We start from the raw sequence: 25468 nt of genomic DNA, 5'->3' as shown, positions 1-25468 counted from the left end.
AGCTGGATGAGAAGGACCTTATGTGGTTAAGAACAAATATGATCTAACCACTAATATTGTAAACAAATTGAATGGAAAGGATAAGGTTGTATATATCAGCTAGAGGCCCAAAGCCCAAGCTGAAGTGGGCCGCTTTGGGCTGCTTCCAAGGAGAGTCAGAGGGGGCACGGAGTGAGTCAGGTCGCTCCAAAGCGCTTTGGTGAGCTTCAGACCCAGAAGCCCAACTGCACTGCCGCCACCGCCCAGCCCCTTACCCGGACCCTCGGGACGTGCTCTGGCAGCTGTCTTTCTGTTCCAGGGAGTCATTTTTAAAAATGGCAGCTCCCTGGAACAAGACAGCGACTGGTGTGTATCCTGAGGGCCCAGGAACTGGCAGTGGCAGCAGCGACAGCAACTCCCTGCAACAAGACGACGGATGCCAGTGTGTGTTCTGAGGGCCCGGATAAGGATCCTGCTTTGGCTCTAGAGGCCAAAGTGGGTGGGGGGGCAAATCAGCCTGAAGCGAAGCGGCTTCCCGACGTGGCTTCCCAGTTAGATAAGGGGCAGCGGTCCTTAATATCAACATGCTTAAACCTTATTACTTTCATGCAGTTCTTGTGTACCATCTAGTTGTTTTATCATATAATGAGAATAAGGCAGAGCAAGCATTATGTAAAGCTCCTGTTCTTATAGCTCCTGTCTTTGAAAAAACCCCATTCATATTGGCCACAGATGCTTCAGAATCTGGAGGTGGAGTAGGGAGTAAAACACCTTGTGACCGTGGTATGATAGAAAAGTTAGGAGGACGGGAGAAGTGCCAGATGACTGGAGGAGGGCTAATGTTGTCCCTATCTTCCAAAAGGGTAAAAAGGAGGAACCTGGGAACTACAGACCAGTCAGTCTGACATCAATCCCTGGGAAAATTCTGGAGCAGATGATAAACCACAGTAGAAAGTTATCTGAGAGAGAAAAGAAGTCTTCATCTGTTCAAAAAGAATGTTTGGTGGTGATCTGGCCATGTTCAGGAGCAGAAGTTCGTGATCCAGACTGACCATCATGTTCTACTATGGTTGCAGACAATGAAGAACCATAACCAACTGTTGCAGTGCTGGTCATGAAGACAAGAGTATCATGCCAATATCCAACATGTGGCTGGTTGATAACATAATTATACTTCACTGGATTGATAATAATGGAGAGAAAGTCACCTCTGGCAGCCTTGGGTTCAAGTCACACCTCTGCCATTTGCCAACTTGGGCAAATCACTGTCAGTGTCCTGCTTTGGCTCGTTCAGGCTCAGTCCTGAGGCAGTCTATCGGACAAATCCATCTCGAAGGTCAAAAAGCAGGCAGAGGTCAGAAGCACTGGCAAACAGTCTGATACAAGCACAATTCAAGAAGCGGGGTCTTATCAGGAATCTAGGGGACAGCAGCATGAGAGATCAGTCCATGGAGAAATAAGGTTTCAATATACTGGGGACTGAAATAAGGTGTTGTTCCAGCAGCCCTCTTGCCTACGACTGAGCTTATTATATGCTGGAGCTTCCAGGCCCCCACTCACATCCATTATGCACAAGGAGCCTTCCTTTGAAAATGGGCACTTATTAGGGCATTTTCCCCTAACACCCTGAAACCAAAAAAGGACACAAAAAGGAAGTGGAAGGAAGGCCAAGCAACAACGGAAGGGTACAGGCAGGTAGCACAGAATTGCAGGGATGGCGTCAGGAAGGCGAAAGCTGAGAACAAGCTGAAGTTAGTGAGGGATGCTAAAAGCAAAAAAAAGGCTTTCTTCAGCTACGTGCATAGTAAAAGACAGAGGAAAGAAAGGGTGGTTCAGCTATTAAATAAGGATGGCAAAATGACAAGATGACAAAGAAAAGGCAGAGGTGCTCAATTCCTACTTTGGCTCAGTCTTCTCCCGAAAGAGGGTCTATGACCCCCCTGGCAAAGGCGAAGTACAGGCTGAGGGGGCAGGATTGCAGCTTGAGATCGATAGGCATATGGTCAAGGAACACCTCATTACTTGGAATGAGTTCAAATCTCCAGGGCCAGATGAACTGCATCCTAGAGTAATCAAGGAACTGCCAGAAGAACCCTCAGAACTGCTGTCTATTCTCTTTGAGAAATCATGGAGGACGGGAGAAGTGCCAGGACTTCTGACTGGAGGAGGGCTAATGTGGTCCCTATCTTCAAAAAGGGTAAAAAGGAGGAACTTGGGAACTACAGACCAGTCAGTCTGACATCAATCCCTGGGAAAATTCTGGAGCAGATGATAAAGCAATCCATCTGGAAGCACCTTGAAAACAATGCAGTGATGGCTCGAAGCCAACCCGGATTTGTCAAGAATGAATTCTGTCAGACGAATCTGATCTCATTTTTTGATCAAGTAACCTCCCTTGTGGACTGTGGGAATGCTGTAGACATAATATACCTCGACTTCAGCAAAGCTTTTGACAAAGTGCCCCATGATGGGCAGGATAGCTAATACAAAAGACAGAAACAAAATTCAAAGTGATCTGGATAGACTGGAGGGCTGGGCAGAAAACAACAGAATGACAGTTAATAGGGATAAATGCCAAGTTCTGCACCTAGGAAAAAGAAACCAAATGCACAGTTACAAGATGGGGGATACATGGCTCAACAACACGACAAACGAGAAGGATCTTGGAATTGTTGTCGATCACAAGCTGAAGATGAGTCAACAATGTGATGTGGCTGCAAAAAAGGCAAATCCTATTTTGGGCTGCATTTCGGGAAGTACTAGTTCCCCTCTACTCAGCGCTGGTTAGGCCTCATCTGGAGTACTGTGTCCAGTTCTGGGCACCACACTTTCAGAAGGATGCAGACAAACTAGAGAGGGTTCAGGGGAGGGCAACAAAGATGATCAGGGAACTGGAAACAAAGCCCTATGAAGACAGACGGAAAGAACTGGGCATGTTTAGCATTGAGAAGACTGAGGGGAGATATGATAGCACTCTTCAAGTACTTGAAAGGCTGTCACAGAGAGGAAGACCAGGATCTCTTCTTGATCATGCCAGAGTGCAGGACATGGAATAATGGGCTCAAGTGACAGGAAGCCAGATTCCGGCTGAACATCAGGAAAAACTTTCTGTTAGAGCAATACGACAATGGAACCCATTACCTAGGGAGGTGGTGGGCTCTCCAACATGGAGGCGTTCAAGACGAGGCTGGACAGCCATCTGTCAGGGATGCTCTGACTTGGATTCCTGCATTGGGCAGGGGATTGGACTCGATGGCCTTGTAGGCCCCTTCCAACCTTACTATTCTATGATTCTAAAAATCCAGCTGCTACGTAGTTTTCTTTTGACCCTATGGTCAAAAGAATGGTGATGAATCCAAGAGCTTCACTCCTCCAGTTTGAGATACATTACATTTGTCTTAGAAGCAAAGTACCAGCAGAAAGCTGCAAACTGGTTTAATCATCATGATTTCCTCTTAAGGAATTGTGGTAGTAGCTGTCTGATAATAAGCATCTATTTTTGTGATTTTGAGCAAGCATTTTAGAGAGACATAATCCTCTTGACTCCCCTATTCAACATTGTTTTCACCAGTTCCCTCATTTTAGAAAAGTCTGTTCTTTTGAAGTCGAATGTTGTCTGTGTTGGACTTCCTTAGCAATTGTTCACTTAAATACAAATAAATTTTGATGGCACTGTGATCTGTTTCCAATTGGTTCAACAAAACCCACTTCTCGCACTAGGCCCTGGGCAGCACTCAGGGGCATTGCTGGCACTTAAAAGATTTTGGGACCACTCTTTCCACTGGTATCAATGTAAGGTTTTTTTCCTAAGCTTAGTTGCCATGAACTAAGTTGGGGAGGTACAGTGGGAGGGGAGGAATAACTATGATTTCCCCAACTGTCATCCTCCTAGAAATCCAGGCAATGTAAAGATAACCCAGTACTACACCACTTCTGCATTGGATGTCCCCTGATCTCATTTTCCATCTCAAGATCATGCTGAGCATTCTGATCCAGGGGACAACAGCACGTTCCCAGTTAGGGATGTATGAAACTCTTACCTGGCTCTGTGCCGGGCAATCCGCGGTGGGGGGAAGGCGCTCCATCCCTCCGCCTGGAATCCTCCCTGGCCGGCTCTGCTCCGCAGTGACTCCACAGAGCCGCTGGCCGGGGCTGCCCGCAGCCAAACATATGGCTGCTGGGCTGCACAGGGACGCAAATGGCGGCAGCTGCCGCCATTTACGTCCGTGTCTTTAGCCGTGATAGGTTACGGAAATATATACGTAGCCTATCACAGCTAAAGACACAGACGCAAATGGCGACGGCAGCCGCCATTTGCGTTCCTTCCTATTGCCATGATAGGCTACGTATATATTTACATAGCCTATCACGGCTAAGGACGGGGCACAAATGGTGGCCGCTACGCCATTTGCGCCGCTGTCTTTTGCCGTGATAGGTTTCCGTGATAGGCTACATGAATATATACGCAGCCTATCACGGCTAAAGACATGGACGCAAATGGCGGTGGCTACGCCATTTGTGTCCCTGCCCTGAGCCGTGATAGGCTACATAGATACTTATGTAGCCTATCATGGCTTGCCATTTGCAGCTGCAGCCCGGCAGCGGCTGGAGCCGCCGCCGCCACCAGGTAGGCTCTGTTTCGCGGGGCTTCCGCGGGGTGGTGGAGCGGGTTGCTCCGTTCCGCCACGGAAACCGGGGGGCCGAATTCACTGGAATTCGGCCTCCCTGGGATCCGTGGTGGAATTCTCTAACATCCCTATTCCCAGTACTAGATTACTTTTGAAGCCTGGTATTGTCACCCACAGCACTTCTGTAGACGAGTCTTTCCCTTTAGGATTTCTGAGCTGCTTGACACTATGCCCTCTTCGATGTACAGAGCAACATCATCTCTAGTATGCCTTTCCTCGCCCTTGCTGTAAAACGTATATCCAGAGATTACTGTATCCCACTGATTCTCTCTATTCCATCAGGTTTCTGTTATGCCTGCTATATCTATGTTCATACATACATAGAACTATAACTATGTTCACCTTTAAAATCAAGCACTCCATCTTGGCTCAGACGCATCTTGCATTAGCATAGAAATACCTATACATGGTGTGCCTCTGCAGATGTCTCTGGTGTGTGCATCTTCTCCTATAGCCCTTAAGCCTCTTTGACTGACTCTCCTATTTCACCATATGCTCATGACTGATATCTTCCCCATCCCTATCTGGGCAATTGGAAATATTTTCACCTTCATCCCCTAGAAATGCTTAATCTGAACCAGATGCTTTCCAGCTCCAGGTGGCTTTCCTCCAGAGTTCAGTTTAAAAGCTACTCTGCCACGAGCAGAGTGGCAGGAGATTTGAACTGATTCAAAGTAATTAGGGGTTCCTTGACCATATGCCTATCGATCTCAAGCTGCAATCCTGCCCCTTCAGCAGGCTTTGCCTTTGCTGGGGTGTGTGTGTCATAGACCCTCTTTTGGGAGAAGACTGAGCCAAAGTAGGAATTGAGCACCTCTGCCTTTTCTTTGTCATCTGTTATCACTTTGCCATCCTTATTTAATAGCTGAACAACCCTTTCTTTCCTAGGTCTTTTACTATGCACATAGCTGAAGAAAGCCTTTTTGTTGCTTTTAGCATCCCTCGCTAACCTCAGCTCGTTAGCTCTTCCTTTGTTGCTTGGCCTTCTTTCCACTTCCTATATGTGTCCTTTTTTGTTTTCAGGTCATCTCTAAGCTTTTTGTGAAGCCACATTGGCTTCTTCTGTTGTCTTCCACCTTTTCTTCTTGTTGGAATGGTTTGTGATTGTGCCTTGAGAATTTCCTTTTTTTAAAACTCCCATGCATCTCGGACTCCTTTTCTTGTTAGAGTCGCTTGCCATGGGACCTCACTTATCATTGTTCTGAGTTTATTAAAATCGGCTTTCCTAAAATCCAGGGTACATGTTTGGCTACACTCATCTTTTGCTTCCTTTAGAACCAAGAACTCAAGTATAACTTGGTCGCTTTCCCCCAGAGTTCCTGTAACTGCTACTTGATCCACGAAGTCATCTCTGTTGGTTAGGATCAAGCCAAGGATAGCCAATCCTCTAGTTCCTTCCTCTACTTTCTGTAGAAAATACAGAAGTCACACAAGTCAGGAATTTCCTGGAGGGGCCATGTTTTGCAGAATTTGTCTCCCAACAAATATCAGGGAAATTGAAGCCCCCCCATTACCACTACATCATGGTTCCTTGAAACATTGGCTATATGCTTTTCAAACATTTCATCCTTGTCTTCTCCTTGATAGGGTGGCCAGTAGTAGACTCCAACCACCGGGTTCCTTTTATTCTTTGCTCCATTTATTTTAAACCCAGATGCTCTCGATGGGGCTGCTAAGCTCATCCTCCTGTATTTCTGTGCAGAGATATGTATTTTTCACGTATAGTGCAACCTCACCTCCCTTTCTGTTCCTCCTGTTCTTTTTGAACAAGTTAGATGTTCAGAAAGAACATTGCTGTATTCCAGTCATGAGAGTCATCCCACCAAGTCTCAGTTACACCTATCAAGTCATAATTTCCCTCTTGTATTAAGAGTTCAAGTTCGTTCTGTTTATTTCCCATACTCTGGGCTTTGAGAGACATGTCTGTATATAGACATCGAAGACCATGTGCTTCATAGTTTGGCTTTCTTCCTACATGTTTCTGAAGACTGTTATTGGGCGCTATCAGAGCTGTTCTTTCCGCTGCAGTGCATGAGCCTTCGTCCATTGTTATCCCCAATTTTTCATCTCCCTTCCCTGTAAGATTCAGTTTAAAGCCCTCCTGATGACGTTCGTCATACTGTGGCCAAACACCTTCTTCCCAGCCTTTGTGAGGTGCAACCCGTCCCTTGCCAACAGTCCATCTTCCAGGAAGCATAGCCTGTGGTCCCAGAATCCAAATCTCTCGCGTCGGCACCACCTTCGTAGCCAGTCATTCACCCGGAGTATTTTTCTTTCCCTTTCTATCCCTCTTCTAACTACTGGAAGGATGGATGAGAAATCTATCTGGGCCCCAAAGTTCTTGAGTTTCCTTCCCAAAGCTTCAAAGTCTGACATGATTTCTTCATCGCTCCGCTTGGCGGTATCATTTGTTCCCACATGAAACAAGAAAGGGATACCTGTCAGTGGGCTTTATGAGTGCATGCAATGTTTCAGTCATGTGGCAACCTTTTGCATCTGAGGGATGTTGTTGGATCCAGATGTTTCCTAGATGCTCACCTTGCTCCAACTATAAGCAACATTCTAAGAGCAGCAAAAGTAGGCACATGGCCTGATCACCTTTTCCAGGCTCTAGAGGGGCCAACGCCAGGGTTACCTGGAGGATACCCGCCTCCCCCACAGAGGGTGGGACGCAACAGGAAGAGGGTGGGATGCAACATGCCATGCCACGCTGAGAGATGAGCAGCGGCCAAGGGTTGCATGCCACACAGATGCACCTCGGCAGCTACTGCTATGCAGGCGCAAAAACTGGCACTGTCCATCGGTTCCGGTATGTGCTTGGCAGGAACACTCTTTTCAGTGGGAGCACACAAACCTACAGAGAAGCCTCTGCCCTTCACATTTGCCAGAGCAGATGCAAAAGAATCTATGACCCACCAATCTGAATGCAGCTCAACAGCCATGTAAGACAGCACACCAGAGACTCAAATAGGCTTCCTGTTTCCACCGTTTACTTGAGGCTGTAAGACCAGGGTATTGTTGACCAGCCAGCAGACCACCCACATTACTGGCTGCTAAACTGCATCTAATTGGATAGGCTGCAAGTTGTGGAAAACTGGTGTAGGAATAGTCTGGCTGTAGTCACAGGTCTTGCCAACAAGCCACATTAGGTGCAGGGCCAACCACTTCGAAGTGTCTTTCTTCTATGTGCGTTGGCTCTTTTTCTGAGAGGATCCAGCCTCCAACTTTTCCAGGCATGAGATGACTCCTTGGTAGGGCTGTGCAACACTGGGAATTCCATTCCATTTGAACCCAATGGGATATTGCAGTGTTTCTGTTCTGGTAAGCAGTGGCGGACTGTAACAGATTTTTTTCCAATTTCAGAAATGTTTTGCGCATTTTTTCCAGATTCCACCATTTGCACAAATGGGTTTGTGTGTGTTTTTGGTGGATCTTGAAATTTGTGCAAATGTGGTCATATTCCTCCCCGCCCCATTCTTTCGCAAGTGCTCTCTGTATGTTTCAGCTATCAGCTGGAGAACTGGAGTAGGTAACATACAAGGAAAGTGATCTTAGCATATATGCTAATTTGTGCACAGTTGTGAAGGACCGGGGAGGATTTTTTCCCCAATTTTTTAATTGTTAATTTCAACAAACAAAAAACCAACATAACAAAAAAAGTATAACATTCTAAAACCCTCAGTTTCAAATTATTACAATATTCTAGAAAGATTTTCTAAAAAAGGGGGGGAAGTATAGCTTACAGATAAACTTCAGTAAAAACAGACCAAATATCCACATAAAAGCAGACCAAACATCCACATTTGCAAGTTACGCCTATATACCACTCTTTCAAACGTTGCTAATGTTGTTAAGCCTTCAATCCATTGCATTATGGGCAGTGGGCTTTTATCCTTCCAGTATCATAATATCAGTCTTTTAGCAACCAAAAGGGAGAGAAAAAGCCATTTATGCTGACCATGTGTTACATTCCAAGAAGCAGGTAAGTAATTTAAAACAACATTTACAATAGTAAATATTAAAGAGCTTTCCAATACAACATTTATCTGTATAATAACTTCCTCCCAAAAGGAGGCAATCATTGGGCATTTCCAAAACATATGAATAAGAGAAGTATTGACTGCATTACACCTCTAACAATTAGCCAGATTTGACAAACCTTTATTAAAATGATGTTGTGGTATCCAATAGACCTGACACAAAAGTTTTTGCTGAATAAGGTGTAACAGAAGATCTATTGAGATAGCCGATACAGACGCCAAAACGGCAGTCCATTGATTAAACAAAATAGGACATTCCAATTCCCTGTTCTATTCCTGCTGTGAACCACTGGTATCATTTTTATTCATTGATAACATTTATAAACATGAATCCTATGTCAATATATCTGATCTGCTTCAATGAGTATTTCCAGTAGCGAAGGAGACTCTGAAGCAGTAAAAGCAGCAGGACTGAATCTAGATATCAACAAATGTTTCAATTGCAAGTACTGCCATTCTGCTGTAGCAGGCAAATTAAATCGATGACGCAAAGCTGAAAATAACAAGAACTCATCATCAACCCACACTAATTGATCCAGGGTAAAAATCATTTTATCTGCCCAGGTCTGCCATAAAAACATTTTCTTTCCATTTCTTAAATCCTTTTCTTAAATTTCCTCATAAAGTCAATTTAGCATGGGAAAATGGGTCAAACTGTAATTGACGTAACATTATACACCACACTTCTCTAACATTAAAGAAGGTATAACCTTGTCTGCCTTACAAGAAGATTCCAGCACTGACCAAGGTGGAAAATATAATCTAAGTGGAAAAGACCAACATTTAATACAAGTCAGCAAATAGGCCCGATGGTACATAGCTAGATCTGGAAAATCAAACCCGCCTTCATTAATTGGAAGTTGCATCCTTTTCAACTAAAGGACTCCCCCCCCTCCCCCAATTAAAAAACACAGCACTAAGTTTTTGGAAATATTTGCCGGGTATAAGTACAGGGATCCCATGTATAACATAAATAATTCAAGGTACAGTATTCATCTTAATTGTATTCACCTTACCCCATAAACTCAACTTTAAAGATGCCCATCTGTATCTCGTGAAATATCATTGATCAACTTGTTTAAATGTAACCTAATCATTTGAGATATATCTGTAGGGATAATTATTCCCAAATAAGTAATAAACTCTGGACACCATTGAAACTGCTAATTGGCTAATACACTAGAGTATACCTTATCTCCAAGTGGCATTATTTCCAACTTTGACCAATTAATTGAATAGTTGGACAATTCACCAAAGGTATTAATTTCATCAAAGCTGGAACCAACGACTGCAGTCTCGAGATAATAGGGATGTACGAAAATCACTTACCTGTTCATGGATTATGTTGATGGGGGGGGGGAGGCATTCCGTCCCTCCCCCCGGAATCCTGGACGAGGGGGGAGGCGCTCCGTTCCTTCCCCCCGGAATCCTCCTTCGTCGGCTATGCTCCGCGGCGTGCTCCGTACACCTTTTTTTTTTTTACCCAGTTGTTTTAGGCTATGTAAGTTTTTACATTTGCGTACACCGTTTTTTTTTTACCCAGACGTTTTAGGCTAAGTAAAAACTTACGTAGCCTATCACGTGGGTGTAAAAAAAAAACAAAAAAACCTGCAAATGGCGGCGGCGGTGGCAGCCGGTTGGAAGACCAGCCGCCGCAACCATCACAGCTGCCGCTGGAGCTGCCACCGCCCGGAAGATCCGCCCCAGGTAAGTCTCGTCCCAGGGGGACGGCAAGCCGTTCCGCCAGATTTCAGGGGGCCGAATGCACTGGCATTCGGCCTCCCCGAGATCCGTGGCGGAATTCTCTGCCATCCCTACGAGATAAACAACAAAAGTTCATAAGAATAAAGGATAATTTTAAATACTAAACCAAAATGAACAAATCCACGAAGACTACTATTTTGTGCAATAGAACATGCCAGGGGTTCCAAGCATAAATTAAGTATCAATGGGGAGAGTGGAAACCTTGTCTGATGCCCCGCCCAGGTAAAAAAAAAAACACGCTGAAAATAAACCGTTAGTCATTACTCTCGCTCTTGGAGATGAGTGTAAGATTTTAACCCATTTCAAAAATTCCACAGGAAAACCAAAATTAATCAATGTAGTAAAAATAATTTTCCAATCAATTCTGTCAAAGACCTTTTCTGCATCCAAGGAAATGATGGCCACCTGGTCAGTTCTTTCAGATTTTAAAGTGACTAGATCAACAACTAATCTGAGATTATCAGCCCCCTGTCTATTTTTAATAAATCCCACCTGGTCTGGTCTAATCAATACGGCCATGACGTGTTGTAATCTATCGGCCAAAATTGCTGTTAATAAAGGAAATAATAGTAAGACAAAGGAGAAACCCATTTGTGCAATTCAGAAGCACCACAAAAGGGAAAATAAATGAACAAAGTACACCAAAAGGGGAGGGGGGACAAAGTACTTGGCAATGTAATCCTCTCACTATTAAGTGTTGTACTAACACCTGTCAGCGTCCTCCTCCCTTTCAACACTTCCCCGAGTCTCCAGCAAGTCCAGAAAGGGGAGTTATTAGCTACCCCCCTTTTGTGGGTTCTTCTTTGAACAGTTACTCCTGTTGTGAAAATTTCCTCTCCATTTACTTCCCAGCCTCTAAATTTGCACAAATTTAGATGGTGGGCAGTTTGAAGGCGCCTCATGTAGCTATGCAGGTCTGAGTCTCAACATTATCTAGGATGGAAGGCCATCCAGGAACCCCTTGTAGGCTGCTCTAAACTCACAGAAGGAAATAACAGAATAAAATAAATAAAAATATGAAATAGAATTAGTGGTTAATTTGTAACAAGATAGGTGCTGGAGCTAAAGCCAGCCTGGAAGCCACACCCCATCCTAGCAGCTCTGTACCCCATGTCAGCAATGTTTGGGTTACAGAGCTGTGGTTACAGGAAAGAGGGCCCCATGGCTGTTCAGAAGCACCCTAATTGTTACTTGCAAGCCCAAGTGTGGACAATAGGTTCTAAGGTCAAGCTTTAAAGGTAAAGGTGTCCCCAACCAGTCGTGTCCGACTCTAGGGTGCGGTGCTCATCCCCGTTTCTAAGCCGAAGAGCCAGCGCTGTCCGAAGACGCTTCCGTGGTCATGTGGCCGGCATGACTGAACACCGAGGTGCATGGAACGCTGTTACCTTTCCCGCCGAAGCGGTACCTATTTATCTACTTGCAATTTCTTGCTTTCAAACTGCTAGGTTGGCAGGAGCTGGGACCGAAGACGGGAGCTCACTCCGTCACGCAGCACTCAGGTCTCGAACTGCTGACCTGCCGACCTTCCGGTCTGCAGTTCAGCGTCTTAACCACTAAGCCACCGCGTATTAACGTGTGCCTAAAGGTCAAGCTTTAGGCACACGTTAATACCAGGGAGAAAATGCCAGATCTCAAAGAGATACTGGAAGACTTAACCATTGCTATTTTATTTTATTTGTTTTATTTATTTATTACGTTTATATCCTGCCTTTTTTCCTCCTCAAGGAACCTGAGGCGTTGTACATAATCCTCTGCCTCTCCATTTTATCCTCACAACCTGTGAGGTAGGTTGGGCTGAGAGTCTGTGACTGGCCCAAAGCCACCCAGTGAGCTTCCATGGCCAAGTGGGGACTAGAACCCAGAACTCCCAGCCCAACACTCTAGCCACTACAGCACACTAGCAGTATATATACTGCGATATATAATAAAATCCTTAAGCACTATGAATCATCCAACCCCATTCCTTAAGATGGGACACATCCTTTGGGAGTACACTTTGGCAGCATTGTATGCCTTGCTTTGTTGGCATAGTGCCTTGATGTGAATGCTGAATGCTTACAATCCTTCTCACCTTTTGTTCTCCCCCTCACACTATGAGGTGAGCCCTCTTCAGGGCTCCATTCAATGCCAGAGAAAAGAGACAGAGATTCCAGATTATGTATCTCAGAAGACCAAGTGCTGGAATCATCCCAAATTGCAGCAAACTGATAATTTACAGTTCTTTTAATTTACAAGCTTTCTCAATATTTTTCTTGCAATTCTCATTAACAAAAGTCAGTGACAGAACAAAATTACTCCCCAGTTGCAGATGGAGAACCAAGGTCAAGAGACTTGCCTACAGTTACGCAGAGAGTGTGCAACTGAGCTGGCCACCGGGCCACATTCTCAGTCTAGTGAGCGAGGCTGGCTCTACCATGAGGCAGAGTGAGGTGGCCACCTCAGGCGGCAGATGCTGGGAGGAGGCTGCAAGGTGTTGGAGGAGAGAGCGGTCTGCCCTGTGGCCTGTCCTGAGTCCCCTGCCTTCGGGTGCAGTGGAGGGTGCTGTCCCATCGCCAGCATCAAAGAAAGATTCAACGGCCAGCTAAAAAGGCTTTGGAACATGAAACGGGAGAGAGCAGCATCTTGCTCTTCGCCTCAGGAAGCAAAATGTCTTGGGCCAGCCCTGCTTGTGAGGGCTCAACTCTGGAGTCTGTTTTCAACACCAGGACTGAGTCTTGGAGAATAATAATAAAAGCAAAAAGCAGCTGAGTACATGCAGAGTGCCTCCACTCTGACCACAAAATAATTGCAACTACAAAGGCAGGGTTAAGGAGCAGACTTCCGGTGTGGATGGTGTTGCTTCCCAGGCAGATCAGAGCTCCAGAACCTCTTTTATGTAGAAATTAAGCACTACTGTAAAGTTGTGTTAAAATCAGGTTTTTAACAAAACATGAAAACCGGAGGGTTGTGAGGGAAAGCTAGCTATATAGAAGCCTATCCTCTGAAGCAGACTGTAATTTGAAATGGGGCTCAAGAGAGCCGGTGGCAAAATAAGGAAACCTGGCAGTGAGGACTGACATTGCCAGGGGCTACTGGGTTAGCAGGTAAATAGAAGGTTAGCAGGTAAATAGGGTAACTGGGTTAGCAGGTAAATAGGCTTAATGGCACAACAGCTAGGCCAGTACTTGGTAACCTCCATGGGCAGGGTCTACGCTGCCCCCCTGGAACCCACGGGGCCGCATCTCTCCCACACTGAAATTGCCCCTGCTGAGTGTTGGGGTGGCAGCAACCCCCCCCCCCCGATTTTGGAAAGAAGTAAGATGTGGGGGAGCAGAGTCCTTGTTTATAAGCAGAATCACACTCCTCGGAGGGTTCTGGGAGCACGATTCTGCTTCTCAACAGACTGCATGCTCTGCACATGCCTTGTTTTCTTTCGGAATTGCTGGGGCTTTTTGCTCCCACTGGGATGGCAGCAAATTTGGTGGGAAAGGGCAGCCCCTCCCACCACAAACTACCAGGAAAGGCCACGTTTCAATTCGTTTTAAAAAACAGCTTACTAAAAGAATCTCAGCAGGTGAAACATCCCAATATTTTGTCAACTATATTTTATAATCTATAAAAGTTAAAGAAGCATTTATACAAGACATTTTAAGAAAGGAATTCACATTGCTGTTGCTTTTTCTGAATTGTGAACTACTTTGAGCAAAATATCACATAAAATCTAATCTTCAGTTTTAAAAGTAGAATGCCTCCCAAGTACAGAGAGAGCATTGAAATCTGTCCAATCACACAGTGATGGGCTATCTAGGTTCTGGTTTTTGTAAACGAACAAGCCACAGTGAGCAAATCAATGCCATTAGCATGTGGACATACAGGTGAGTCTTCCCTTTTTAAGCAGGATGGGCGCAACACTCCATGATAACTTTGTGCCCTCACACAAAGAGGCACACTGTGATGTGAGATCAGTTTGGAGGAGGCATAGCTGATTGGCCAAACATTCTTGCCAGAGATGCCATTGTCATATTAATTGGCTGGAGTGGCTACCACGAGCAGCAACTACACTGGACAGGCAGTAGGTGAGGGGCGGGGGGAGTCAGCTCTTCCAAAAATGTAGTGACAGCTTCAGGGGAGACAAACAGATGTCTGGAAACATCAGAGTTTATTCTGCCTTTAACAGGATAAAAGAAAAGTGCCAGGTCCAGCATATAGGGAGGGGCTGCCGTTTCTTTCCAGCACCCCCCACACACATGCGCTCTTCTCAATCACCCCAGAGTGCAGGACATGGAATCATGGGCTCAAGTCACAGGAAGCCAGAACATCAGGAGAAATGTCCTGACTGTTAGAGCAATACGACAATGGAACCCATTCCCGAGGGAGGTGGTGGGCTCTCCCACGCTGGAGGCATCAAGACAAGGCTGGACAGCCACCAGTCAGGGATGCTCTGAGCTGGATTCCTGCATTGAGCAGGGAGTTGAACTTGAAGGTCTTGTAGGGCCCTTCCAACCCCACTATTCTATGATTCTATGAAGCACTAGCTCAAATAAACTTCTCCTACTATATCAAGAATTCTCCAGCTCCATCATCTAGGAGTGGGCAACTTGTGAGTCTCCTGATGTTTTGGCCAACAACTCCCATGATCTCTCACCACTGCCTATGCTGACTAGGAGTAATGGGAGCTGTATGCCAAAACATCTGGAGGACCAAAAGTTGCCCACCCCTGACTAGGACAAACAGATCTTCTGTCTCTGGTCTGCCACAGGGGTCCAAAAAACAAGCAGCATGAAAAACTACTGAAATCCAGCTGGGTGGAGGCTCTATCATGTAGCTATCCACAGCTAGGAAAAGAGGCCACCACTTTCCTCTTTCCTCACCACTTTCACACTCACTCAACCACACCCTGCCACTCCTCCATTCCTGCCATTTGTCACCACTACAGGGAGATACTTTTCCCTTTGGTGCGCTGTTCTAGCATAGCAGCTCTTCATAGATGCCTCTAAAGGCAGGGGTGGGCAGAAGGATCGCCACCCCCCCTTGGGACTTCAACTCCCAGCATTCCTTACCATTGGTTCTACTGGCAGGTGCTTCTGGGAGTTGAAGTCCAAAACTTCTAGAAATCGCCTTCTGCCCACCCTTGTTTTAAGGCACGTACCATGTTCCAACAGGAAGGCCTGGCGTGCTATGGTCCATGGGGTCACGAAGAGTCGGACACAACTGAACGACTGAACAACAACCATGTTCCAAGCAAGGATCCCCTGAGAGAAGAACATGGGGATGCTAAGAAGGGGATGGGGGCAGGGAATTGTGTCACCATGGCACTTGGAAAAACACAACCAAATAGATAGCAGATGGATAGATTAAAGAGAGGAGAAATGAACAGGCTACCGCGTAAGGGACGAGTAAAGTGGTGCGAGGATCGTGGGAAAGATGGGCAGGGGGCTGCCGCCGCGCTGTGGCAGGCTGGAAGATGGGGGCAAGGAGGCTCGCAGTGGCCATAAGAACAGGCGGCCCTGCCTACAGCCCCCTTTCCAGCCCCTCCCTGGGTCCCCGGCCCAGCGCCCAAGAGGCAGCCGCCGACACCGTCCCCCTTCGGCTGCCTTTGTCCTAGAGGGTTCTCGAAGTCGAGTCCTTTCGGAGCAGACAATGGGGCTCCCCACGCCGGGAGAGACAATGAGGCCGGGGGCGCGGGAGGCATCGGCGCGGCCCCGCCCATCTCCCCCCGCCCGCCACGAGGCCAGGGGGGCCCTCCCGTCCTTCGGCGATGAGGAGAGCGCGGGGCGGGCAATTTCTATCCTCCGCGCCCCGTCCCGCCTCGTCTCGCGCGCATCCGGCAGGCGCGCCTCGGCGCGGCGCGCCCGGCCCGGCCCGGCCGCCGCGCGTCCACTCACCCTGCGGGCTGGGAGGCTCCCCCGGGTGCGCCTTGCCCCGCGCGGGCCAGCCGGCGCCGACGAGCAGCGGCAGGAGGACGGCGAGGCGCGCCGCCAGCGCCGGCGCCCGCAGCATTCTGGCGGCCACCAGCGCGCGCTACCCAGCCATGGCGCGTCGGAGGACCGCGGCGGCGGCGGCGGCGGCGGGGCGCGGCGGGATCCGGTGACGTGCGGCGCCGCGACCGCGCCTCCCCGCCCGCGCAGCCCTCCGTCCGGCGGGCGGCCGGGAGAGGCGGCGACGGCTCCGCCTGCTGGAGCCAGCCGGCACCGCCGCGCCCCTCTCCAGCGCTCCGCCCCGCGTGCCGCCGCCAGAAACGGCGCCCGAGGCCGGGGAGCGTCGCACTCCCGGGGAAGGAGCGTGCCTCTGAGCATGTGCAGAGCACGAGGCGCGGTCAAGTTAAGGAGGGGCGGGAGAGGCCGCGGCCTGCTTGCTCGCCTGCACGCTGGCCGGCGAGGAGCAAGGGGCAGCGCTGATGAGGGAAGGGCGCGGAGCCGCAGCAGCCGGCGGCTATGGCGGCCAGGGCGTTGCTGGGGTCCAAAAGACCCGGGCCGCAGGCCCGTCACCCAAATTTGCATACGTGCGCTCGCGAGTCTGAGTGTGTGTGGTGCGAGTGTGTGTGGTGCGTGCATGCAGTGTGCTTGCGCGTGTGTATAGATTACATGCATACATAATAAGTGTGCATAACTGACGCCCCACCCCACTTCAACTCAGACCCCAATTCAGCATTTTGGAAAACATCCCACCTCTGGTCGGGCCAATTTGTAGTCGGACCACTTCAGTTCAGCACCAAACCTGAGTCAAGGTTTGGAAAAATGAGTGTTTATGTTTTCTGTTGACTGCCATGGGAAATTGGAAAAAAACAGTAACTTTTTTCTCTGGGTCAGAACTGGATAATTCCAGGCATAGTAACCCCTTAGAAAAGGATTACACCTGCCCAATGTCAGAAAAATAGGTGCAAGGTTTATATTTTGATTTTCTTTTAAAGGGAACTGCCAATATCGTTTTAATTCCTTGGAAGAATTGGATAGAAATTTCAGGATTCATTGCCCCATCAGAGGAGATCATGTCTGCCAAATTTCAGATAGCCACAAGGGTTTTTGTGCAAGGGGGCCTTGACATTTTGAGGTCGCCAAAAGAGGACATACTGCCCTCCCTATGTTCCTTGTGGACCATTGTTCTGAAAGTTCCAGACAGCCTACAATTGTCCCTAAGTAAGAAACGAGAAAAGTTTCAGAAGGAGAGGTGCAGCAGTTCATGTGGAAGGGGAGTTCTCCAGTTTGGGGAGTGATTTGCTTTCCCTTCCATTCACTCGTTCCCCAATAGTTTTTCGGTAAATTTGTATGAAAATGCACAGGTCATTAGAGATGTCCCCCAGGCAGGAAACCTGCAAAGTTTCTGAAGGATATACATGCATTCTAAGTTAGAATTATTAGAATTTATTTACATGGGTGAGAAGGTGCTATTGCACTCATATCCTGCTTGTGGGTTTCCCGTGGGCATCTGGCTGGTCGCTGTGTGAACAGGATGCTGGACTAGATGGATCTTGGTCTGATGCAGCACGGCTCTTCTTATGTTCTTAAATAGAGATTGCCCCTGAGCATGTGCCCCTTCATGGATCACTGCCTTGTTGTGGCGAAGGGGCTTGCGTAACTCAGTGAAGCCATAAGCTATGCCGTGCAGGGCCACCCAAGACGGACAGGTCATGGCAGAGAGTTCTGACAAAATGTGGTCCACTGGAGAAGGAAATGGCAACCCACTCCAGTATTCTTGCCAAGAAAACCCCATGGAACGTATCACAAGGCTAAAAGAGATGACGCCGGAAGATGAGCCCCTCAGGTCGGAAGGTGTCCAATATGCTACTGGGGAAGAGCAGAGGGTATTTCCAAGTAGCGCCAGAAAGAGTGAAGCGGCTGGGCCAAACCCGAAAGGACACTCAGCTGTGGATGTGTCTGGCGGTGAAAAGAAAATCCGATGCTGTAAAGAACAATATTGTTTAGGAACCTGGAATGTCAGATCAATGAATCAAGGTAAGCTGGAGGTGGTCAAACATGAGATGGCAAGATTGAACATCGACATCTTGGGAATCAGCGAACTCAAATGGACAGGCATGGGCGAATTTAATTCAGGTGACCATCATATCTACTATTGTGGGCAAGAATCCCTTAGAAGAAATGGAGTAGCACTCATAGTCAACAAAAGGGTGGGAAAAGCAGTACTGGGGTACAATCTTAAAAATGATAGAATGATCTCAGTACGAATCCAAGGCAAACCATTCAACATCACAGTAATTCAAGTCTATGCCCCAACCACTGAGGCTGAGGAAGCTGAGGTTGATCGGTTCTATGAAGACCTACAACACCTTCTAGAACTAACACCAAAAAAAGATGTCCTCTTCATCATAGGGGATTGGAATGCTAAAGTAGGAAGTCAAGAAATCACTGGGATAACAGGCAGGCATGGCCTTGGTGTACAAAATGAAGCAGGACAAAAGCTAATAGAGTTTTGCCAAGAGAACATGCTGATCATAGCAAACACTCTTTTCCAACAGCACAAGAGGCGACTCTACACATGGACGTCACCAGATGGTCAATATCGAAATCAGATTGATTATGTCCTTTGCAGCCAAAGATGGAGAAGCTCCATACAGTCAGTAAAAACAAGACCTGGAGCTGACTGTGGCTCAGATCATGAGCTGCTTCTTGCAAAATTTCGGCTTAAATTGAAGAACGTCGGGAAAACCACTAAACCGTTCAGGTATGACCTAAATCATATCCCTGATGAATATACAGTGGAGGTGAGGAATAGATTTCAGGGATTAGACCTGATAGACAGAGTGCCTGAGGAACTATGGACGGAGGTCCGTAACATTGTTCAGGAGGCAGCAACGAAATCCGTCCCAAAGAAAAAGAAATGCAAGAAAGCCAAGTGGCTGTCTGATGAGGCTTTACAAGTAGCTCACGAAAGAAGGGAAGCGAAAAGCAAGGGAGAAAGGGGAAGATATACCCAACTGAATGCAGAGTTCCAGAGAATCGCAAGGAGAGACAAGAAGGCCTTCTTAAATGAACAATGCAAAGAAATCGAGGAAAACAACAGAATGGGAAAGACTAGAGATCTCTTCAAGAAAATTGGAGATCTCAAGGGAACGTTTTGTGCAAAGACGGGCATGATAAAGGACAAAGAAGGCAGGGACCTAACAGAAGCAGATGAGATTAAGAAGAGGTGGCAAGAATACACAGAAGAACTATACAGGAAAGATCTGAATGTCCCTGATAGCCATGATAGTACGGTTACTGAACTTGAGCCGGACATCCTCGAGAGTGAAGTCAAGTGGGCCTTAGGAAGCATTAGTAACAACAAAGCTAGCGGAGATGACAGTATTCCAGCCGAGCTATTTAAAATCCTAAAAGATGATGCTGTTAAAGTGCTGCATTCAATATGCCAACAAATCTGGAACACTCAACAGTGGCCACAAGACTGGAAAAGGTCAGTTTACATTCCAATTCCAAAGAAGGGCAACGCCAAAGAGTGTTCAAACTACCGCACAATTGCGCTCATTTCACATGCCAGCAAGGTGATGCTCAAAATCCTACAAGCTAGGCTTCAGCAGTATGCGAACCGAGAACTACCGGAAGTACAAGCTGGGTTTCGAAGAGGCAGAGGAACTAGAGATCAAATCGCCAACATTTGCTGCATCATGGAGAAAGCAAGAGAATTCCAGAAAAACGTCTATTTCTGCTTCATTGACTACGCTAAAGCCTTTGATTGTGTGGATCACAACAAACTGTGGCAAATTCTGAAAGTGATGGGGGTACCAGACCACCTTACCTGTCTCCTGAGAAACCTGTACGAGGGTCAAGAAGCAACAGTAAGAACCAGACATGGAACAACCGATTGGTTCAAAATTGGGAAAGGAGTACGACAAGGCTGCATATTGTCGCCCTGCTTATTTAACTTATATGCAGAGTACATCATGAGAAATGCCGGGTTAGATGAATCAGAGGTCGGAATTAAGATTGCCGGGAGAATTATCAACAACCTCCGATATGCAGACGATACCACCCTAATGGCAGAAAACGAAGAGGATCTAAAGAGCCTCTTGTTGAGGGTGAAAGAGGAGAGTGCAAAAGCTGGTTTGAAACTCAACATTAAAAAAACTAAGATCATGTCATCTGGCCCTATCACTTCCTGGCATACAGAAGGGGAAGAAATGGAAGCAGTGACAGATTTTACTTTCTTGGGCTCCAAGATCACCACAGACGGTGACTGTAGCCATGAAATTAAAAGACGCTTGCTCCTTGGGAGGAAAGCTATGGCCAACCTAGACAGCATAGTAAGAAGCAGAGACATCACCTTGCCGACAAAGGTCCGTGTAATCAAAGCTATGGTTTTCCCAGTAGTAATGTATGGCTGTGAGAGCTGGACTATAAGGAAGGCTGAGCGCCGAAGAATTGATGCTTTCGAACTGTGGTGCTGGAGAAGACTCTTACGAGTCCCCTGGACTGCAAGGAGGTCAAATCAGTCCATCCTAAAGGAAATCAACCCTGAATGCTCATTGGAAGGACAGATACTGAAGCTGAAGCTCCAATATTTTGGCCACCTAATGCGAAGAGAAAACTCCCTGGAAAAGACCCTGATGCTGGGAAAGACTGAAGGCAAAAGGAGAAGGGGACGGCAGAGGATGAGATGGCTAGATAGCATCACGGATGCAATGAATATGAACTTGAGCACGCTCCGGGAGAGAGTGCAGGACAGGAAGGCCTGGCGTGCTATGGTCCATGGGGTCACGAAGAGTCGGACACGACTGAACGACTGAACAACAACAAATGTGCAGAATGTTCTTCTTTCACCATTGAGCACTTGCATTCTCCCCCTACCAATTCTGTTCCCCTCCATGCAACCATCCCTCCTCATCCTACCATCCTCCAGCAACTTTTCATAAAAACAGATGTCTTGTTTTCTCCTCTCTATGCACAAGCTTTCATTGTATCTTCCTCCCCATAACTTCATTTGTGCCAAGACTTCACCAGGATTCAGCCAATGAGTCTGTTTTCAAAACTAGGGCTCAGTTATGGAGAAGCTCTGAGCATGCACTAAGTACCTTTCCCTCACCACTGAAGCTAGAGTTCATGCAAAAAACAAAACCCCAAGTCTGTTTCCCGCCTCCCAGCTGAGCAGAGCAGAGCAGAGCAGAGCAGAGCAAGGTACTCCAGCTGGTCCAGGGACTACAGAAGCAGGCAAGCTCCCAGAGAGCGAGTGGACAGGGGGAGCAAACAGGAGTTGGCCAAGGGAGTTGCAGTGGTTGAAGAGACAAAGGAGACAGAGGCTAAGAGGTAAGTGGGCTGCAGGAAGCCCAGGGGGCTGCCCTTTATCCTTCTGATTGGCTGTGAGCTCACCAGGTGCTTCTGAGAGCTCCAACTGAATGGAGGGGTGTGGCCTGAGTACTCCCAGCAGCTGAGTGGGCGGGAAGCTTCAGTCTGTTTCCCGCCTCCCAGCTGAGCAGAGCAGAGCAAGCTGCTCCAGCTGGTCCAGGGACTACAGAAACAGGCAAGCTCCCAGAGAGCGAGCAAACAGGGGGAGCAAACGAGTTGGCCAGGGGAGTTCGGCAGGGGAGGTCAAGGGGGAGGCCCCTAACATTTTATTTTTTTATTTTTTTTAACTAACTTTTTCCATTTATTTGTCTTGTAACACACACTTTCACACCAGTGGGACTCTGCTTTTAACCTCTACTGAGTAGAGGAGCAGGCACAGGCTAGTCTAGAACAATCACAAAGCTAGACACAAAAAGGGAAAAGAGGCTATGGAAGGACAAGACTCTCCAGTGGTGGTGACCTGCAAGGTGTGTGCAATGTTTGTTTTCTTGCCAGAGAACAACATGGCCTACACCTGCAACAAGTGCAAGTTCATCACGCTGCTGGAAGAAAAAGTAAGTGGACTGGAGCGGCGACTGTCGACCCTCCGGGGAATAAGAGAACACGAAGAGTTCTTGGACAGAATGGGGGAACTACAGCAGCAAAGGGAAGACCAGAAGCTTGAAGAGCAACAGCAAGATGAGGCAGTGGGAAATGCTGAGGTGAAGAAAAATGGAGTAGAGGATACTCCTTGGAAAAGGGTGACAGGAGAAGAAGAACTAGACGCTGCTCTGCACCAGTGGAAGCAGTGGAGCTGTGGAACCAATTCCAGGTACCTGCAGATGAGACTAGAGGACAGCCTGCAGAGGAAAAATCACAGGGGAACCTGCATGAGAGTGAGCAAGAGGCTGAAGGTCAGTCAAACAGAGGCGATGAAACCCAGGCCTACAAGAAGAAGAAGAGAAGAGTGGTAGTAGTGGGAGACTCCTTCCTGCATGGGATCGAGACCCAAGTATGTCGCGAATACCCGTGGACTCGCCAGGTATGTTGTCTCCCGGGAGGACGGATTAGAGATGTGACTGAAAGGTTGCCTGCACTCATAAAGCCCACTGACAGGTATCCCTTTCTTCTCATCCATGTGGGAACAAATGATACCGCCAAGCGGAGCTACGAAGAGATCACGTCAGACTTTGAAGCTTTGGGAAGGAAACTCAAGAACTTTGGGGCCCAGATAGTTTTCTCATCCATCCTTCCGGTAGTTAGAAGAGGGATAGAAAGGGAACGAAAAATTGTTGTTGTTGTTCAGTCGTTCAGTTGTGTCTGACTCTTCGTGACCCCATGGACCATAGCACGCCAGGCCTTCCTGTCCTGCGCTCCCTCCCGGAGTGTGCTCAAGTTCATATTCATTGCATCGGTGATACTATCTAGCCATCTCATCCTCTGCCGTCCCCTTCTCCTTTTGCCTTCAGTCTTTCCCAGCATCAGGGTCTTTTCCAGAGAGTTTTCTCTTTGCATTAGGTGGCCAAAATATTTGAGCTTCAGCATCTGTCCTTCCAATGAGCAGTCAGGTTTGATTTCCTTTAGGATGGACTGATTGGACCTCCTTGCAGTCCAGGGGATTCTTAACAGTCTTCTCCAGCACCACAGTTCGAAAGCATCAATTCTTCGGCGCTCAGCCTTCCTTATAGTCCAGCTCTCACAGCCATACGTTGCTACTGGGAAAACCATAGCTTTGATTAGACGGACCTTTGTCGGCAAGGTGATGTCTCTGCTTCTTACTATGCTGTCTAGGTTTGCCATAGCTTTCCTCCCAAGGAGCAAGCGTCTTTTAATTTCATGGCTACAGTCACCGTCTGCGGTGATCTTGGAGCCCAAGAAAGTAAAATCTGTCACTGCTTCCATTTCTTCCCCTTCTATATGCCAGGAAGTGATGGGGCCAGATGCCATGATCTTCGTTTTTTGAATGTTGAGTTTCAAACCAGCTTTTGCACTCTCCTCTTTCACCCTCAACAAGAGGCTCTTGAGATCCTCTTCGCTTTCTGCCATTAGGGTGGTATCGTCTGCGTATCTGAGGTTGTTGATAATTCTCCCGGCAATCTTAATTCCGACCTGTGATTCATCCAACCCGGCGTTTCTCATGATGTACTCTGCATATAAGTTAAATAAGCAGGGTGACAATATGCAGCCTTGTCGTACTCCTTTCCCAATTTTGAACCACTCGGTTGTTCCATGTCTGGTTCTTACTGTTGCTTCTTCACCCTCGTACAAGTTTCTCAGGAGACAGGTAAGGTGGTCTGGTACTCCCATCACTTTAAGAATTTGCCACACTTTGTTGTGATCCACACAATCAAAGGCTTTAGCGTAGTCAATGAAGCAGAAATAGACGTTTTTCTGGAATTCTCTTGCTTTCTCCATGATCCAGCGAAAGTAAGCGATTTGATCTCTAGTTCCTCTGCCTCTTCGAAACCCCGCTTGTACTTCCGGTAGTTCTCGGTTCGCATACTGCTGAAGCCTAGCTTGTAGGATTTTGAGCATCACCTTGCTGGCATGTGAAATGAGCGCAATTGTGCGGTAGTTTGAACACTCTTTGGTGTTGCCCTTCTTTGGAATTGGAATGTAAACTGACCTTTTCCAGTCTTGTGGCCATTGTTGAGTGTTCCAAATTTGTTGGCATATTGAATGCAGCACTTTAACAGCATCATCTTTTAGGATTTTAAATAGCTCAGCTGGAATACTGTCATCTCCACTAGCTTTGTTGTTACTAATGCTTCCTAAGGCCCACTTGACTTCACTCTCGAGGATGTCCAGCTCAAGTTCAGTGACCGCACTCTCATGGCTATCAGGGACATTAAGATCTTTCCTGTAGAGTTCTTCTGTGTATTCTTTCCAGCTCTTCTTAATCTCATCTGCTTCTGTTAGGTCCCTGCCTTCTTTGTCCTTTATCATGCCCATCTTTGCACAAAATGTTCCCTTGAGATCTCCAATTTTCTTGAAGAGATCTCTAGTCTTTCCCATTCTGTTGTTTCCCTCCATTTCTTTGCATTGTTCATTTAAGAAGGCCTTCTTGTCTCTCCTTGCTATTCTCTGGAACTCTGCATTCAGTTGGATATATCTTCCCCTTTCTCCCTTGCTTTTCGCTTCCCTTCTTTCGTCAGCTACTTGTAAAGCCTCATCAGACAGCCACTTTGCTTTCTTGCATTTCTTTTTGTTTGGGATGGATTGAGTTGCTGCCTCCTGAACAATGTTACCAACCTCCGTCCATAGTTCCTCAGGCACTCTGTCTATCAGGTCTAATCCCTTAAATCTATTCGTCGCCTCCACTGTATATTCTTAAGGGATATGATTTAGGTCATACCTGAATGGTTTAGTGGTTTTCCCTACGTCCTTCAATTTAAGCCAAAATTTTGCAAGAAATAGCTCATGATCTGAGCCACAGACAGCTCCAGGTCTAGTTTTTACTGACTGTATAGAGCTTCTCCATCTTTGGCTGCAAAGGACATAATCTGATTTCGATATTGACCATCTGGTGATGTCCATGTGTAAAGTCGTCTCTTGTGCTGTTGGGAAAGAGTGTTTGCTATGATCAGCGTGTTCTCTTGGCAAAACTCTATTAGCTTTGTCCTGCTTCATTTTGTACACCAAGGCCATACCTGCCTGTTATCCCGGTGATTTCTTGACTTCCTACTTTAGCATTCCAATCCCCTATGATGAAGAGGACATCTTTTTTTGGTGTTAGTTCTAGAAG

At 47.1% G+C, this 25468-nt stretch overlaps 1 protein-coding gene across 3 annotated transcripts in view; it reads right to left on the bottom strand.

The window, feature by feature from the left end:
* Positions 1-16624, bottom strand: part of FAM171A2 (family with sequence similarity 171 member A2) — a 65881-nt gene extending 49257 nt beyond the window's left edge. The window contains exon 1 of one of the 3 annotated variants that reach the window (XM_084804311.1): positions 16336-16624. In XM_084804311.1, the coding sequence (XP_084660437.1) occupies positions 16336-16450 (115 nt within the window). In that variant the 5' untranslated portion in view covers positions 16451-16624. Of the gene's footprint in view, positions 1-15599; positions 15786-16335 lie in introns of those variants that run through there. The other 2 variants (XM_084804312.1, XM_084804310.1) reach the window with 2 other exon arrangements.
* Positions 16625-25468: the final 8844 nt, after the last annotated feature.

This window comes from Heloderma suspectum, chromosome 6, assembly GCF_057233095.1.
Source record: "Heloderma suspectum isolate Gila_16-S chromosome 6, 16-S_ref, whole genome shotgun sequence".
In the NCBI taxonomy this organism is placed as follows: domain Eukaryota; kingdom Metazoa; phylum Chordata; class Lepidosauria; order Squamata; family Helodermatidae; genus Heloderma; species Heloderma suspectum.
Note: the sequence above shows the minus strand (reverse complement) of the source record. Positions and strands in the feature narration are given on the sequence as shown.